Source organism: Petaurus breviceps, unplaced genomic scaffold (genome assembly GCF_028583685.1).
Source record: "Petaurus breviceps papuanus isolate PSGF00001 unplaced genomic scaffold, PetGlider_PUasm1.0 38, whole genome shotgun sequence".
Classification (NCBI taxonomy): domain Eukaryota; kingdom Metazoa; phylum Chordata; class Mammalia; order Diprotodontia; family Petauridae; genus Petaurus; species Petaurus breviceps.
The window spans coordinates 7,104,800-7,122,663 of NW_027186304.1; the positions used below are offsets into that span (position 1 = coordinate 7,104,800).

General features: G+C 38.4%; 1 protein-coding gene across 1 annotated transcript in view; it reads left to right on the forward strand.

Moving 5' to 3' along the window:
• CD226 (CD226 molecule) overlaps positions 1-17,643 on the forward strand; it is a 57,206-nt gene extending 39,563 nt beyond the window's left edge. Inside the window, exons 2-4 of the mRNA XM_069099485.1 lie at positions 11,845-11,944; positions 13,591-13,633; positions 16,749-17,643. Coding sequence (XP_068955586.1) covers positions 11,845-11,944; positions 13,591-13,633; positions 16,749-16,859 — 254 coding nt within the window. The 3' untranslated portion in view covers positions 16,860-17,643. The remainder of the gene's footprint in view (positions 1-11,844; positions 11,945-13,590; positions 13,634-16,748) is intronic.
• The last annotated feature ends 221 nt before the right edge of the window (positions 17,644-17,864 follow it).

Here is a 17,864-nt window from a genome sequence, read left to right on the forward strand (position 1 = left end):
CTGCCTACCTCTGAATCCAGGCAATAGTCAGGTGAATCCAGGCAAGACCTGAGAGTGTGGAAGAGGAGCCATGGGGTTTGGAAGTCAGGCTGGAGTCAAGATGAAAGAAGACTTGACATGGGTATTCTATATTGATTGAGGAGATTGTGACTTACTGAATGATATATTTTGTCAAAGACTATGTGGCCACCTTAGTAATAAGTTCTTGTGAATGTTGTGTTTCTTGAATGTTTTGCTTTAGTTTATTGCTGAATAGAGAGTTCACTATACTATGTGATTAGATCCTTAAAGTTATTCACAGCAGCAGTCCTCAGGAGAACTGCTCATGATTGGCTTTACAAGGACGGGAGGGAAAAACTCACTTTTTTACTATGGGTAGCTATGAGTCCATGTTGCACATTTTAAAAAATTCACTCTGGGGGCAGGTAGGTCGTACAGTGAATAAAGCACCAGTCCTGGAGTCAGGAGGACCTGATATCAATTCTAGCCTCAGAAGAAAAAAAAACTTACTAGCTGTGTGACCTTGGGCAAGTCACTTAACCCCAATTGCCCTGCCTTTCTCCCTCCAAAAAGCAAAAAAAATTCACTCTGTGTAGGATATCCCACACTTTGAGTCACTTTAGGTAAGCACAAGTCACATAGGTTTACTCTTCCTTTATTGTAAACATTAATCAGATTAGAATAGACAGAAAATAGATAATAGATCAAGAAAATAGAGTAACCAGTAAGTGCTTACTGCATACCAAGCACTGCTAAGAGCTGGGAATAAAAACATCATCAATAACAATAAGAAGAAAACAAAATCATCCATACTCTCATGGGAGTTATAATTCAATGAGGATAGGGAAAAAAGATAACACATTAAGGGAAGACAGTAAATGTATAGGTGGAGTAGAGCAGAGAGTGACCTCAGAGGGAAGCAAGCAGCATTGCTGAGTGTTTTCTATGATGTAGTAGTTTCAAGGAATGACTCAGTCATTGAGTTGACCTGAGAGTGGAGTCATCCTGGGGAAGTGGGAACAAATAATAGGTTTGTAGATGGAACATAGTGGAGAGTGAGCACTGGTTTTGTAGTCAAAGGACCTGGTTTCAAAAAATTCCTCTAAAGTTTACCATCTGTATGATTATGAGCAAGTAACTTCACACTGGGACCCAGTGTAATGTAATACCAAGCAAAGGCAACTTCCCAGGTTCAAAATACCAGCATAGGTGCTCTCTATTTTATTCAGTAACAAACCCAGAACAGAGAAGATCAAAACATGACAGCATTCAAAATACAGCATTTACTAAGTGTGATTAAATCATCTCCAAGGCCTACCCCACCCCAGGACTTTCCAATCATTCAATCAATTACAAAGTCTCTGTTCCAAATACTTCTCCACCCCTAGGCTATACCTTAATTAAGTCCACCACAAAGCCCCTCTTCTCAAATGGAGATTAGTTTCCAAACATAAGTAAAATACATTCATTTGCTCAACCATAGAACACAAAAAGGTCAAAAGTTCCCCACCCCTGGATCACAATTGAATCTACCCCAGAGTTACATCAAGTTTAAACACAGCACTTAATACCCAAATGGAGGTCTTTTCTTCATCTTGACACGAGGCAAGTTCTCAGCAATCTTAGTTCCTGGGGAGACAAGGCTTAGCAAGGCCATAAGATACTTTGCCAGTCCCTTCATGAATTCATCCTCTGTCTGTAAAACAGTCCTAGAACCCCTGAACACATTAGCAAAGCCCTCTCCCAGGATTTCTGTAAACATACAACAAGAAAATCCTTCTTCAGGGCTTCTGAACCAACAGAAAGGCTCCCAGACCCCTGCAACAACAGCACTGTCCTTCACCAGTGGACAGTATTCATTCTGTCTGCCGGACAGTCTCCAGACCCCTGCAACAACAGTACTGTCCCTCATCAGTGGACAGTATTCACTCTCAGTACTGTCCCTCACCAGTGGACAGTATTCACTCTCTGTCTGCAGGACAGTCTCAGGCCTTCTTAACCAAATGCCAGGTTCTAGGACTTCTTCAACAGGACAGTCTTTCACCAGTGGACAAATCTGGCAAAATAACATCAAAACAGACAGACAAAGTACCAGCAAAACAGCCATGTCTCCTCAGTCCTTGGCAGCTCAGGGGGCAGGTCTCAAAAGTCCAGGGCAATTCAAAGCGGCCACCAGCAATCTCTTAGTCTCTCCCTCTTCACGAGGTGCTGCTTCCAAAAAGAACTTCCGCCTCTCTCTTGTCTCTCCAAATCTACGTCACCAGCTCCTCCCAGTCAGGACTTTCTTTTCACATCAAAAAGTCCATCCCACAGGTGGGATTAACAAGCTCTGGGTTTTAATACAATCAATTTGAAAACCAAGCCAATACAGGGGAATCGCGGTGGTGGTGGCGGCGGCAGCAGCAGAGGCAGTGGCAGCGCGAAGCCCTTTTTGAGTTAGAACTGCTAAGGACTTTCTGCTAAGGACTCCTGCTGAGGACTGCCAGGGGCCGGAGCTGCTGGGAGTGCGCTTCCAGGACGCTGGGTGGTTGCTGTGCGTGGGGAGAGGAGGACCTTTGCCTGAGGTAGCCTGTTCTGTTTTAAAGACCTTGAAAATGTGGGTGCTTTCTACTTTATCTACCTGTGCCAATGTCATAACTACTCTGATGGCTTTCACTTTCTGGTTTTGGGACTCAGTCTTTTGGTATCTTAATAAATTTTCTAGTTTATTTCCTCATATGGCAAACATGACGTATTTCCTAATGGATAATTATATCAGCATATTTGTAATCTCTATAGGCATTGTGAATATGGCATTGCTGATACACCCAGTTCCCTCAACTGTAAATGAAGGGAATGAATTAGATGGCCCCCAAATTTTCTTTAGCTCTAGATCAGTGATTCTCTGGGTAAAACTAGCATTGTGGTCATATGCATCATACACTATTTTATAAGTTTAACATATCCATGGGAAATTCCTTTTGTGAGTAGAATATTCAAGGCTGAATTTTGTTCTATCAATTCTAATTTTTTTTAAATGAACATGAGACCTAATGAAAGTCTATAGTTTCTGCATCTCTCAATGAGTTTTCTAACTCTAAAGATATGGTCTGCTATGTAAACTTCTTTACAAAAGCCTGTTTACCTCCTTATATTTTCATGAAGGATACATTTTTTAAATACACAGACTCTTCACACAATGATTTTAGGTAGATTACATTTATGTGCTACTTTAAACTTTGCTTTTTTCACAGTCCTAAGAGAAAGGCAGAGTATTACTATTTGTGTTTTATAGATGAAGCAAATGAGGCAGAGATTTTAAGTGACTTACCTAGGATGACACAGCTATAAGGACAAAATAAGTCCCAAGAATTGAACTTAGATCTCTTATTCCAAATCCAGCACTCTCTACTACTCTATACCACCTCTGATGAGCATTTACACTGATAGTTGCTGATATAATTTCTTTCACCTGTTTATAAACTATTGTCTGTAGTTGTATTTCTTATTTTGGACTCTTAACTTTTTTTTTTTTTTTAAAGCAATCGGGGTTAAGTAACTTGCTCAAGGTTACACGGCCAGTTATTATTTCTGGGTGTGGTGCTGGGTATCTGAGCCCGGATTTGATCCAGGTCATCCTGACACTGGAGCCAGTGCTCTTACTCACTGAGCCACGTGGCTGCCCCCTTACCTTCTTTTGATATCTTAAAAATTGATCCTGAAGTGCTCCTAAAATTCTATGATGATCTCTGATAAAAGGGTGGGGGTTATGGTTAATAATAATATGTAATAATAAATCATTCCACCTCCCCCTAATCAAACACCCCCTATTTAAAGTAATAGATATTTTAACCATGATACCTGTACTTAGTAAGAACAGTTTTCCTCAATCAATGAAAGGCATTGAACTTATTTAAACAAGCTCATTAATCAATTTATTTTTTAAATTTTTAAAAAAGCAATCAGGGTTAAATAATTTGCTCAAGGTTACACAGCCAGTTATTTCTGGGTGTGGTGCTGAATATCTGAGCCCAGATTTGATCCAGGTCATCCTGACACTGGAGTCAGTGCTCTTACTCACTGAGCCACCTGGCCGCCCCTAAGCAATTGGGGTTAAGTAACTTGCTCAAGGTTACATGGCCAGGTGTTTCTGGGTGGGTGCTAAGTGTCTGAGCCTGGGATTTGATCTCCAGGTCATCCCAACACTGGAGCCGGTGCTCTTACTCTCTGTGCTACCTGGCTGCCCCCTCATTAATCAATTTAGATAGAGTGAAGTACATTGGATGAAATGAAGGAATGCTGCAAAGGAGATACATTGATTTTGCATGAGGAGATTTATTAATGCCTTATGAGATTTCTATAGTATAGCAACAAAGTTCTGAATCTAAGTCTTCAGATATCTTGCAGTCTAGAGGAGAGGATAATACTAGTCAAGACCCTGAAAGGGAATTGCTTGCTCAATCTGAATTAGAGCTCCCGTATGTCTCAAGGACCAGAGAGAAGAACATTGAATTGGAGGATTTGGACAGCTCCTCAGCATCTTGTTATTATCCCTGAAATTGCAGCAACTCATTGGTAGTGTCTGTATTGGGAGCCAAGCAAAACTAGATACATCAAAGAAAGGGAGCCTAAGGATACTACAGGGAGCCCAACAGAAAATTACTCCGTGACTAAGGGAAACTTTGTGAGGGCTCCATAATCAGGACAAAAAGATAACTGCTGGCTGCTCTTTTTTTTTTAACATTTGATTTTAAAACTTTGAATTCCAGATTCTTTTCCTTCTTCTCTCATCACCCACCCTTACTGGGAAGGTTAGCAATTCAATAAAGGTTGTACATGTGTAGTTACACAAAATATTTCTATAGTATATATATTATGAAAGACTGACTATATTTCCCTCTATCCTGTCCCACCCCCATTTGTTTCATTTTCTACTTTGACCCTGTCCCTTTTCAAAAGTGTGTGCTACTAACTACCCTCCCTCCCAATCTTCCCTCCCTTCTATCATCCTCCCTCTTATCCCATTCCCCCCTACTTTCCTGTAGGGTAAGATACCCAATTTAGTATGTATGTTATTCCATCCTGAAGCCAAATTCAATGAGAGTAAGGTTGACCCATTCCCTTTTGCCTTCCGGTTCTTCTCCTCCATTGAAAACAATTTTCCCTTGCCTCTTTTATATGAGATAATTTACCCTATTCTGTCTCTCCCTAGCTCCTCTCATTATATTCATCTCTCCCCTCTTAATTTTATTTTTAAAATATCATCCCTTCCTATTCAATTCATCCTGTGCCCTCTGTCCATGTATACCTGTACACATATATACACACACTCACATATGTATTCATACACAAATATACCCTCCTATACTGACATATATGTATTTATACATATACACACACAAACACACATATACACACATTTATATTCCCTTCAACTATCCTCATACAGAGGAAAGTATCATAAGTTACAAATATCATTTTTTCCATGTAGGAATGTAAATAGTTCAACTTTGGTAAGTTCCTTATGATTTCTTTTCCCTGTTTACCTTCTCATGCTTGTCTTGCTTCTTGTATTTGAATGTCAAATTTTCTATCTAACTCTGGTTTTTTCATCAAGAATGCTTGAAAGTCCTCTATTTCATTGAATTACCATATTTCCCCCTAAAACATTATACTCAGTTTTGCTGGGTAGGTGATTCTTGGTTTTAATCCTAGCTCCTTTGACCTCTAGAATATCATATTCCAAGCCCTTCAATACCTTAATGCTGAAGCTGCTAGATCTTGTGTTATCCTGATTGTATTTCCACAATATTCAAATTGTTTCTTCTTGGCAGCTTGTAATATTTTCTCCCTGATCTGGAAACTCTGGAATCTGGATATAATATTCCTAGGAGTGTTCTTTTTGGGATCTTTTTCAAGAGGTGATCAGTGAATTCTTTTAATTTCTATTTTGCCCTCTGGTTCTAAAACATCAGGGCAATTTTCCTTGAGAATTTCTTGAAGGATGATTTCTAGGTTCTTTTTTTGATCAAGGCTTTCAGGTAGTCCAATAATTTTAAATTATCTCTCCTGGATCTATTTTCCACGTCAGTGGTTTTTTCAATGAGATATTTCACACTGCCTTCTATTTTTTCATTTGTTTGGATCTGTTTAATAGAATCTTGTTTTCTCATAAAGTTATTAGCTTCCATTTGCTCTAATCTAATTCTGAAGGAATGATTCTCTCCAGTGAGCTTTTGAAATTCTTTTTCCATCTGGCAAATTCGGCTTTTTAAGGTATTCTTCTCCTCATTAGAGTTTTGGGCCTCTTGCCATTTGAGTCAGTCTATTTTTTAAGGTTTTATTTTCTTCAGTAAGGTTGTTGACTCTCTTTTCATTATTTTCTTGAATCATTCTCCTTTCTCTTTCCAACTTTCCTCCACTTCTCTTACTTGATTTTCAAAATCCTTTTTTGAGCTCCTCAATGTCCTGTAACCAATTCATATTTTCCTTGGAAGCTTTTGGTGCAGGAGTTCTGACTTAATTGTCTTACTGCCATTCCATGCTTTGATCCTTTTTGTCCCCCAAAAGGAATCTAAGGTTTGATTGCTGTGCTTGCTTTGCTTGCTCATGTTGCCACTCAATTACTTGACTTTTGAGCTCTTTGCCACAGTAGTCCTCTGCTTCCAGAGAGGAGAGCTTTGTCCTAAATCACTGGGGTTTTCACAGCTGCTATTAGTTGGGCACTCTCTCTACAGACACCACAAGCTGTGGCTCACTGGTCACATACCCCAGGCCTGCCACCCAAGACTGCCATCCAGATCCAGGCAGGTTAAAGCAAGAGTGATTACCCTCCGAATGGTCATTTTTTCCCCCTATGATCTGCAGGCCAGGAGCTCTGAAGCAGCCATGTGGAAGCAGACACATGACTGCAGCATCTCTGCTGCTTCTCAGTACAGGGGCAGGGACCTGACTGCACCTCTGTCATCCCCAGTTCCAACAGAGTTGCACACTGATCTTTTACTTTGCCCTTGGCATTTATGTGTTCATAATTCTGGAAACTGCCACAGATGCTGGTGATCCACTCTCTAGAAGTCTGCTCCAGCTGCTGCTGTTTGCGGCTGCCCTGGGCTAAAACTGCAGGTCCATGTGTAGGGCTCTGCTCAGCTCCCAGCACACTGTGATGGACCCTTTCCATCCACCTGCCAGTCTGCCTTCAGCAGGAGATTTGTTTCTTTCTGTCACTTTTTGGGTTCTGTAGCTCTAAAATTTGTTTAGAGTCATATTTTATAGGTATTTGAGGTGGCTATGGGGGTAGCTCACGGAGTTTTCCTGCTTCTATGCCTCCATCTTGGCTCTGCCCCTGCTGGCTACTCTTTTGTAACGTATGTTCTGTGCTTGAGTTCACTTACTCCTAAACTTTTCCTGTATTTGTGGGAGAGTATGCCCCTGGTTTAGGAAGAAAACTTTGTATCAACTCTTTTTACTATATTGCCTTAGTTAATATCTGTGTCTAGAGGCTAATTATGTCTGTCTGGTTAATTGATATCACTTGATTATCATTGGGAGCAGCACACTGGTGGGAGTTCTAAAGTTATAACTTTAGAAAGAACACCTCCATTCCCTAAGGGTCCCCTGGTAGCAGCCACACTCTAGTCAAAACTAGCCAGTTCAAATGGGGAAATGGGTTTTGGGATCACTGCCCCAGATTAGGTGTTACTCCCATATGTATTTATTTTTTATATATTTGGGATCACTGGTCCAGATTAGGTGCTACTCTTATGGATTTATTTTTTATATATTTGGTAAAGTCTAGGCACTCCTTCCCATTTCAGCATCTTACAGCAACTACCATTTATGCCTCCTCACATGGCATATCAGGGACTATGGTGATAAAGTACAAATGTAATGGTTCCATCATTGTCACAAATGAAGATAGATTGCTTAAAAAACACTGGAAAATGTTACATTTTATATCTATGTTCCTTTCTCTTAATTTATCTGTCAGTGCTTTGGAGATGATCTCACTTAACAGGCTCTCACTCCAGCTCTCTTTTTTCTGTCTCTCATTTCCCCCTTGGTTCTTTTTCCTAATTTTGTGAGTCATCCTGCTCCTTTAATATTTTATAAATGAGCTGATGTTATAAACAGAGGTTGGCTTTGATCGCCTTTTCTCTTTTCTTGTACAGGAGATTACATCTACATATTGAGTTTTCAGAGACCTCCTCATTGCGGCAATTATTTTGAACCAATTAAACTTCTCTAAAGAATGATAATAGTCTTGACTTTTTTCCATTTCCCATTTTTCACAGTTGACAGTACATTTAAACATTGGCTGAATGAGAGCTGCTGTGATCTGTGATCTTGCACAGTGTTTTCTCCTCATCTTTGTTTTTTCTTCTAATTTGGTATTGATTTTGACCTTAGCTCTACCCAGTTGATGATAATATGACTGCACACAGTTACTCCTGAAGTGACTCCTGTGTCTATAACAAAATTTTTTTTGCTAAGATACTTGATTTCTCTTTTTTTGTCTGTATCATATATCTCAATCCTTGTCATGTTCAGAGCTTTCTAATTCTAATAAACATTCATCACGTATAGGTGCAAAACTTCTGATCATTCTGATAGCTGTTGACTCCTTTTATGTCTTGATTCCAAACCACATATAATATAGGTTTGCCATTCTCCCCTTTACACTGAAGTCCATGAATCCCCAAAAATCTATCAACTTGGTTTAGATTATTTTATCAAATTTCTCATAATTACACATTTGCTCATTCTCTGCAACATCTGTTGGTCTGTGAGTCAAGAAATTATTAAGATTTTATTAATCTCTTCTTATGAGCCAGTTATCATGCTAGGTACTGGGGTGCTATATATTGCTATAGGTACTATAACAGTATTGAAACATCTCTCCCTTTTCCCCTGTTGTGGGAGACAGCATACACACATACAAAGATGTGTTTTTTTTGGGGGGGGAGGCACTAGCAGTTTGGGGGATCAGGAAAGATCTCATGCAGGATCCAGTATTTGAGCTAAATATTGAAAGAGACAAGAAATTTTGAGAAGCAAAGGTTAGGAGAAAATAATGTTCTAGGCATAGGGGATAGCCCTAGGTCGAGGTACAGAAATGGGAAATATAGATAGCCTTCTCCAATGCTTTGTCTTATCTCCCTAACTAGACTGTAAATTGCATGAGGGTGAGGCTTATGCATTAATGTACTTTGTACACTTCACAGGGGGCAACTAGGTGATGCGGTGTATAGAGTATCAGGCCTGGAGTCAGGAAGACTCATTTTCTTGAATTCAAATCTGACCTCAGACACTTACTAGCTATGTGACCCTGGGCAATTCATTTAACCCAGTTTGCCTCAGTTTCCTCATCTGTAAAATGAACTGGAGAAAAAAACGGTAAACCCACTCCAGTATCTTTGCCATGAACACCCCAAATGGAGTCACAAAGAGTCAGACATGACTGAAAAGTGACTGAGTAACAATGCGTATTTCAGTTTCCAGCACAAGGTCTTCCACAAGGCAGCTAATCAATTCATACTTTTCAAATGAATGAAAATCTGTCATCACCACATCTTTAAATAAAAGATCACTTTGGAACTAAGGGCAGATAAAAAAGCCTGCATGAGTCCTTGGTATCTATGCATTCCCCCCCCCCCCCATGATTATCAGCTTCTTGTGAATTCCAGATTAACTGATTTTCTGTTGCTACAACTTCGTCACCTTTTGGCGTCCACAGCATTTAGGATAAGATTCAGGAGGTCTGTTTATTTGTTAGGGGAGTTCTGGAATGAAATGTTATATTATTATTGTTGCCTGAGAGTAGGTAGATCCCACATGGAAATGGCAGGGGGTGACATTAAAACCACTTTTGGGGAGCCTGCCCTTATTTTGAAATGTTAATTTTTATTTGTTTCTTGTCAATAATCCTATCCCATCATGAAAAGCCTCTTGCACCACAATGATGCATATAATTTTTTTCTATTTTTGCTCATCAGAGACTGAGAAATAAAAGAGGCTCTATCCTTGTTTACTCAATTTCTTATTATAGTATTAAAACAAAAAAGTCTCAAACATTAGTTTTCATTTTTATTAAAACTATAAAGGAAAAATCCTCAGTCAGAATGGTTGATTAGGAGTATAAGGCAATGAGTACCTGATATGCTGAAATGAAGACGATCAGGTGAAATTAGGATTTTTCAGGTGTCAAAAGATGGATGTTAGAAACAAAATCTGGAAACCATTAGGAAGATATCTAACCATTAGTATAATGGCCCAGCTTTGCAGAAAGGATGGAAACTTAGTTGAGAGCTATTACTCTGCCCTTACCTTCCACTTGGGGCATATGTGCTGCCTGACAGGAGTTTACTTTGGGGTTCTGCAAAATTGCTGGCCCAAAGGTAAGATGATAATAATGATGCTTCACACTTCTGTAGCAATCTACCATTTGTAAAGTACTTTTATAGCTATTATCCCAAGAAATCATTAGAACATTCTGAGCTATAGGAAGGGAGGTTTGTCAAACCTCTATAACAGATGGAGAAACTGAAGCAGAATGAGTGATGGGACTCAGCTAAGGCCACATAGTTAGCTGTAGAGCGGAACTAACTCTCAGGTTTTCTGACTCATTGCCCTGCATCCTTTTTGTGAGGTTAAGGGTAGAGTAGAAATCTCTGTTCAAATTTATTGTTATCTATTCACCCGGATCACCCAGATAACTTTCTTAAACGAAGTTTTGCTGGCATATAACAAATTGCATTGTCAGGTGAGTATACGCTTGTGTGTATGTGTGTGTGTGTGTGTGTGTGTGTTTGATACCTTGAACACTTAAAAAATGATTTAATCTTCATCTAGCAACTAGTGATGTAATGAACAAAGCCCTGGGCCTGTGGTTAAGAAAATCTGAGTTCAAATCTGGCCTCAGTCACTCATTAGCTATGTGACTCTGGGCAAGTCTTAACTTCTATTTGCCTCAGTTTCATCATCTGTAAAATGTGGATAATTATAGTACCTACCACCCAGAGGCGCTATGAGGATCAAATGAGATAATACTTGCAAAGTACTTAGAACAGTGCCTAGAACATAGTAAGTGCTTTATAAATATTAGTTGTTATTATATTATTGTTTATCTGTGTTATTTTGACAGTGACTTTTACCATAAAAGATACTGTAATTGTTTGAAGAAAATGGCACAATATCTATCTATCTAGAGGCTGCTAGGTGGCTCAGTGGATAGACTACTGGGCCTAAAGTCAGAAAGACTTGAGTTCAAATGTGGTCTCAGACACATATTAGAGCTGTATGATCCTGAGCAAGTCACTTAACCATTGTTTGCCTTAATCTATGAGAGAAGAAAATGGAAGACCATTCCAGCATCCTTATAAGATTTATATGGCTACAACATCTAACTCTGGGAGCATTGTGAAGAACAAAAAGTTTTGTATTAACTTCAGTGTGAATGTTACTTTTGAGTAACATTCACACTGAAGTTAATACGAAAATTTTTGTTTTTGTTTACAACTACACAGCCAGTTAAGGTAGTTTGAGAACATTGGCTTGTGCCACCTGAGGTAGTTAGGTGGGCACAGTGGGTACAACACTGGACTTGTAGTCAGAAGACCCGAGTTCAGATGTTGCCTCGTCCTTACCAGCTGTGTCCCTGGGTAAGTTATTTGATCTCTCTGCTACAATTTGCTCATCTTTAAAATGAGGATAACAATAGTACCTACCGCACAGCATGGGCATGAGGATCAAGTAAGATAACATGTACAAAGCACTTCACAAACCTTAGCATGAAAGTAATAGCTATTATGCAGAAATTGGTTTGTTCATAATTTTCTTTCTTAATCCCCTGAATTGTTCTCTTTTCAGCAAAAACAACAGACCATAAAAATATTTTTTTTATGACTGGAGGGGCAGCTTCATTCTTAATTTTTGTGATATCTATCGTCATCATCAGTTATTATTGCAGGTGAGTATATTTGCTAATCAAAAGCCTTGTCTGCACCAAGTCTGATGTTAGAGTAACTGTATCCCATATATTAATGGTTTGTCAAAGTTCCTCAGCTGTTATCTTTATTTCTTTCACTGTTCCTACAAGTTCTGAGGGAGGTAACGGGAAATGAAAGAACAGCGTGGTGATGATGGTGGGAAAGAAACCTCAATTAGGACATTTAATAATTGTCAGAGTTAGCAGTCTGCCCATTTCTATGTGATCTTTTGGGTTCTAGCTAAATTATTGACAGAAACCACACTTTTCTATTTGCTTCTGCCTGTCCTGGAGTCAATGGTAAATAACCATAAGATAAATTTCTGGAGTCAAGATGATGACAGTGTGTGGCTTGAGAAAGACCAGAGGAGAAACTAGGAGAGGGACACTAATTAGTGGTAGGAGGTAGAAAAGGTTCAACACACCCTTTAGGTAGACTCTTGGAATATGATAGAGGAAAAGAACTTGTTTTATCTTCTAGTCATAAGGGGCAACTAGTCATGTGACTCTGCTCCTTCTTATAACTAAAGTAAATTCTTTTTTTATTAGTAACTTTTCTGTTTTACTCTTCTCAATTGGGATGAAAAGCAATGTTAGTATTTCTCTATAATAGGGATGGATCCTAGACCTATAATTTCATCAATGTAAGAAACTTCCTGGTGAGCCATCCCAGTGCCAGTCAGCAGCTTTTCTTCAGTTTATATTCATAGAGAGCTGCTTAGAGAACAGAGAGGTTAAGTACTTGTGTGGGGTCACACAACTGGTACGTGTTAAAGGTGGGACTTGAATCCCGCTCTCTAGGACTCCCGTGCTGGTTTTCTATCTGCTGCTACTTCTCTCTATGCAATAACCCAGCATATATACTTGAACATAGTTCCTCACGCTATTGAAGTCACTTGCTATTTTTTTTGTTCACCATTATTGTTTTCTCTTTTCTTCACGAATGCCCTATTGTGTTTTTTTTCCTTTGAGCTCAATGAATATTTGCTGAATTGAAACATTTGTTAAGCAGTTTGCCTTGTATTACTGCTTGTAGCATGAGGCAGCTAGAAGATATGGGAATAACAGTGCATATAGATAAGGGTCTCATCCTCATGTGTCCACAGGAGAATGACTTGGAAGTAGCTGTAGGACATTGACAGATGCTATTTAATGGTAGACGTCAGCTGCAGAAGGGTAGTGAGGCCAGGTTAGTTGGTGATAACAATTGACAGTTCCTCATAAAGACATAAAGGCTTACTGCAAAATCAGTCACATAAATAGTCCTGTGGCCCCCTGAAAGGGTTCCTTGGCCTTAGAACCGAAAGACTTAGTTTTATGTCTAGTTCTGATATAAGCAAGGGGTAAAGTACTTAACTTCTCGGCATACTTGACATCTGTCAAAGACTACAAGCTTCAGTGATGTTGCCTGCATTAGCAGAGGGAATTTCCTTATTTGGGAAACCTCTCTATAAAATCAGAGATACAGACCCCATTCCTATTTGTAACACGGTAAGATAAGACACCAGAAGAGTGACGAAATGGTAGAACTGAATGATCAGGATGCCGAAAGAAGTGGCCGAGTGGTTCTAAGGCTAGGTCACATGACATGACGTGTTCTAACAACTTTGTTAAATGTGGATTCACAGGAGGAAGAGAGTGTCTAAGGCACTGTGGGACACCCAGACCCAGGTAAGATTTCTCAAGGATGAGTTTATTTTGGACAACATTCGTATGACAAGTTGTGTGTGTGTGTGTGGTTGATTTTATATGAAAAACTCTTTTTATAGTAGCCAACCTTGATTTTATTCCTAAGCAACCTGGTCATTGCTAATGGCTTCAATGGACTTCAGCTCATCTTCAGCTAGCTTCAAATATCCACACACTTGATTTTTTGATTTACATTTTCAAACTGGTCTCCTAACATTGGTAACCTTTTATAATAGATTTTGTTATGTTAATACTAGTAAGGAAATAATTTCTGTTCAATATTAACAATACATCATTACTGAAAACAACACAATATTTTCTATAAGCAAGCATGAGAAAAATAACAAGAAAATGTAATACATAGAGAGAACACTGGAGTTGAAATGAGAAGATATGGGTTGCAAATTTCATCTCTGCTAATTATTAGTGCTCTCTCTCTCTCCCTTTCTCTCTCTCTCCCCCTCTTCCCTTTCTTCTCCTCATTTTCCCTCCCTTCCTCTCTCTTTTCTCTCTGTCTCTCTCTTTTCATAGATGTATATATCTATATTTTATCTTTATTTTTACACAACTATATCATCTATATATTACATATCTAGCTATATGATATCTCTCTCTCTCCATTTGTATCTAAAAGAAAATTTTAATAAATGGTAACCAGTCTGTGATAGGATAAGATATGATGAGAAATTTCTGTTTTTTAAGATAGCAACAACTCATTGCTCTCTCTTCCTTTAGCATATATAAGGCTTTTGAAATGCTTTTGCTCTGGGGTGGAGGTAAGGTGGTGCTTCAGTTGGATTTATCTCTGAAAATCAGTGGAGTTTGATTATGCAACTGCACAGTGATGATTTGTTTCAAGGACATTTCTTGACCTTTGAAAGTAGATCAGAGAGGTCAACAGAAAAAAAATAGAACCAAAGTGATTTAAAGATTTCCAGCAGGAATACAATTTGGCTCCTTTGGGACACCAGGGAAGTATTAAAAGTGTTATTCAAAATTAATGAGTTATTTAACGCTAGCTACTATGACTACTCCATTACCACCTATTCTCTACTTGTGAATTCTATGTCTTTTTTTTTGGGCAATGTCAAATAAAGTAACCTGTAACGAATACTGGAAACCCCCCCCCCCCAAACAAAACAAAAAACTGAAGGATGCAATAAAACTCATTTATTCCCTTGAACTAAAAATAATCCTTTCTAAACTGCTTTAGAAAATATCTTCTATGATTCACCTATTCAGCAGAAAAATAGGTCATAGTAACACATTCATATAGCATTTTCTCACTCTCACACACAAAAGCTTTTCTCATAACCCTGTGAGCTATATTAAAGTGCAAATGACTTAATCTCCATTTTGTAGGTGAAGAAACTGAGGCTCAGAGGGATAATATGACTTGCTTGGGATTACAAGGTTACAAAGTCGCACAGCTAGGACTTAATCTAAGACCTGTCTGATTCCAAGACCAGTCTGCTTTCCATGCTTCCTCTACTACCCTATCTTGCCTTATATGCTATCTATAATAAATGGAAAGTGACATGAAGATTTGAGTTGATTATTTTGATAAATTTGTCCAAAAATGTTTCACAATTGACTTGAATTACTAGACTGGCAATCTTATAAATTGAGACAAGACTGTCTTGTTAAATTTCAGTCTTAGTGAAAATGACTTGAACCACTATCAGAAACTTTATATACAAACATACCACTGATCATTTTGCTTTCTTGGTACATTAAAACAAAATTTAATAGAAATAATTTCGTTATTTGCTATCCTGAGACAAGTGTTAGAAGTGCTAAAGTGTTTTTTTTTTACTACATCTAGGATTCTTAATTTTAACATATTGTTTATAAAATATATAAAACTAAAAGAAACACTGTATGTTTTTTTTCAGTATTTGAACAGAGGAAGTTAGAGTTCCTGTTCAAGGTTTTAAAGGAAGAGACTGAGGGAGAAAAACTTAAATATGAACAATTCTATATAGGCCATATTAATGTCTAAGCTAAATTTATCTCAAATATTGAGGAAAAAGAGTACTTTCTACCTGTAGTCTTAATTTCTTAGGGTGTTGAAAGGTTAGGTGACTTACCCAGGGTCACACAGTGAGTATCATAGGTGAGAATTGAACCCTGATCTTCTTGGCCATCTCTCCAGCCGCTACACCAAACTACCATTTTGATATTTTAAGGTGGATTGAAAACTATGTGTTTCTTGAGTCACATGGAGCTGAGGCGCTTTTTGTCTTTTTCTAGTTCCATGGGCTGCTATGCGTAAAGAATTCATCAAGTGATCAATCTACTGCTAAAATGACTGTTTATACTTAGTGAGGCTGGTTATTTTACACACACACACACACACACACACACACACACTCTCTCTCTCTCTCAGATATCATATAAGGTTTAATGTAAATAATATATCTAATAATTCATAATTTTACACACATAATTATGTTATACACAACTAATACATATACATGTACTTACATGTATGTGTATGTATGTGTTTATGTTCATGCATGGTACTATGTTACTTGGTTACTTATGAGGAACTATTCTTGCGGAAGAGATTACATACACACATACATGTATACCCCCATATACATATATACATAAATATACAATATACTCACACACATACATGTATTATGTACATATACACATACATATCTATCTAGGGCATTGGAATAGGCTATTGGGGGCTAAAACGACAAGTTTCTTTTATGGTTCTTCCCTTCATTCCCTTATACTGAAAGACTGCCTTCTTCTCTCTAGTTCATTCTATGTGATGGGATCATAGATTTAGAGCTATAAGAGACTTTCGAGGTTATCCGTCCCCTCACTTTATTGACAGCCTGGACATCTGTTGTATTTCACTTCAAATTTATACTTTCATATTAGGAATGTATTTTCATATAGAAGTTCACTATGGACACCGATAATGAAAATGCCTCCTAGAATCCCTTGTGATGGAGTTTGGCTTCTTGTGCTGACAGGGGGTGAAGGCCATCAGAGTTCATGTGTAATCTGTATTTCTAGTAACCACTGAAATAAAAGCATTTACTTTTCTGAAATTCTTTCCTACTTCTTTTTCTAGCCATCAAAAAACCATGCCAGAAGTGGGGTTCCTGACCAAACTCAAGGTGACAAAGAAGAGGATATTTACGTCAACTGTCCTGTCTTCTCTCAAAGACCAAATCCAAGATAGCAATACATCAATCTGATCCCAGCAAGCCTATCAAATCAAGTGCATATTGTCTTTAGAGAGTTCTTCCTCTGTACCCGAGGATCTCTATTGATTGAATTTACTTTGTTTTGAATAGGGAAGATTACATAATCAATTAAATGTCTGAGAGACTGGTAAATAAGTGGGAGCAGGGAGGTGTGGTCACCGCTCATACATTATCCCTCTCCTTCCTGAAAGCCATTGCAGTAGTTTAGTCACAAGGACTTGCTCCTTTGAGCCTTGCACTGCTGAAAGTAGGATGAATAGATGACTGAAAAAAGAGGGAATGATGTGAGGTGGCCTTTCCTTCCTCTCTACACAGCTCTTGGTGTACCTCTTTCTGTAATTTCTGCTTTCAATCCCTAAATATTAACTTTTTCTACTCATTCCACCATTATATTTTTATTTCTTTGGGTTTTCTTCAAAAATTCCCCTCTAATATTCAAATATCCCTTAATTATTATCTAATACATCAGTAAGACATTAATTGACAATCAACTGAGAACAAGAATGGTGCACTATATTAGTAGTTGGACTTATGGGTGAGGAAGCCACTAAATGCAAACTCTTTTACTCTTTGTCCAGAATGATGTGACTGTCCCTTCTGGCTCCCAACCATACATCTAGTCTAGGCCTAGGGTTAGCATACAATGAGAAGCATAAAAACAGAAAACAACAAAAAATGTCATGTTAGTCTTGACTTGTTCAGTCATTTTGGTTGTATCTAACTCTCTGTGGCACCATTTGGGGGTGTTCTTGGCAAAATTACTGGAGTGGTTTGCAGTTTCCTTCTCCAGCTCATTTTACAGATGACGAACTGAAGAAAATAGGGTTTATTGACTTGCCCAGGGTCACACAGATGGCACGTGTTTAAGGTCATATTTGAGCTCAGGAAGATGAGTCTTCCAGATCCTAGGCCCAATACTCTATTGACTGCCACCCAACTGCCACTGAGTATAAAAAATTGACATATTGATCCTTAATTTC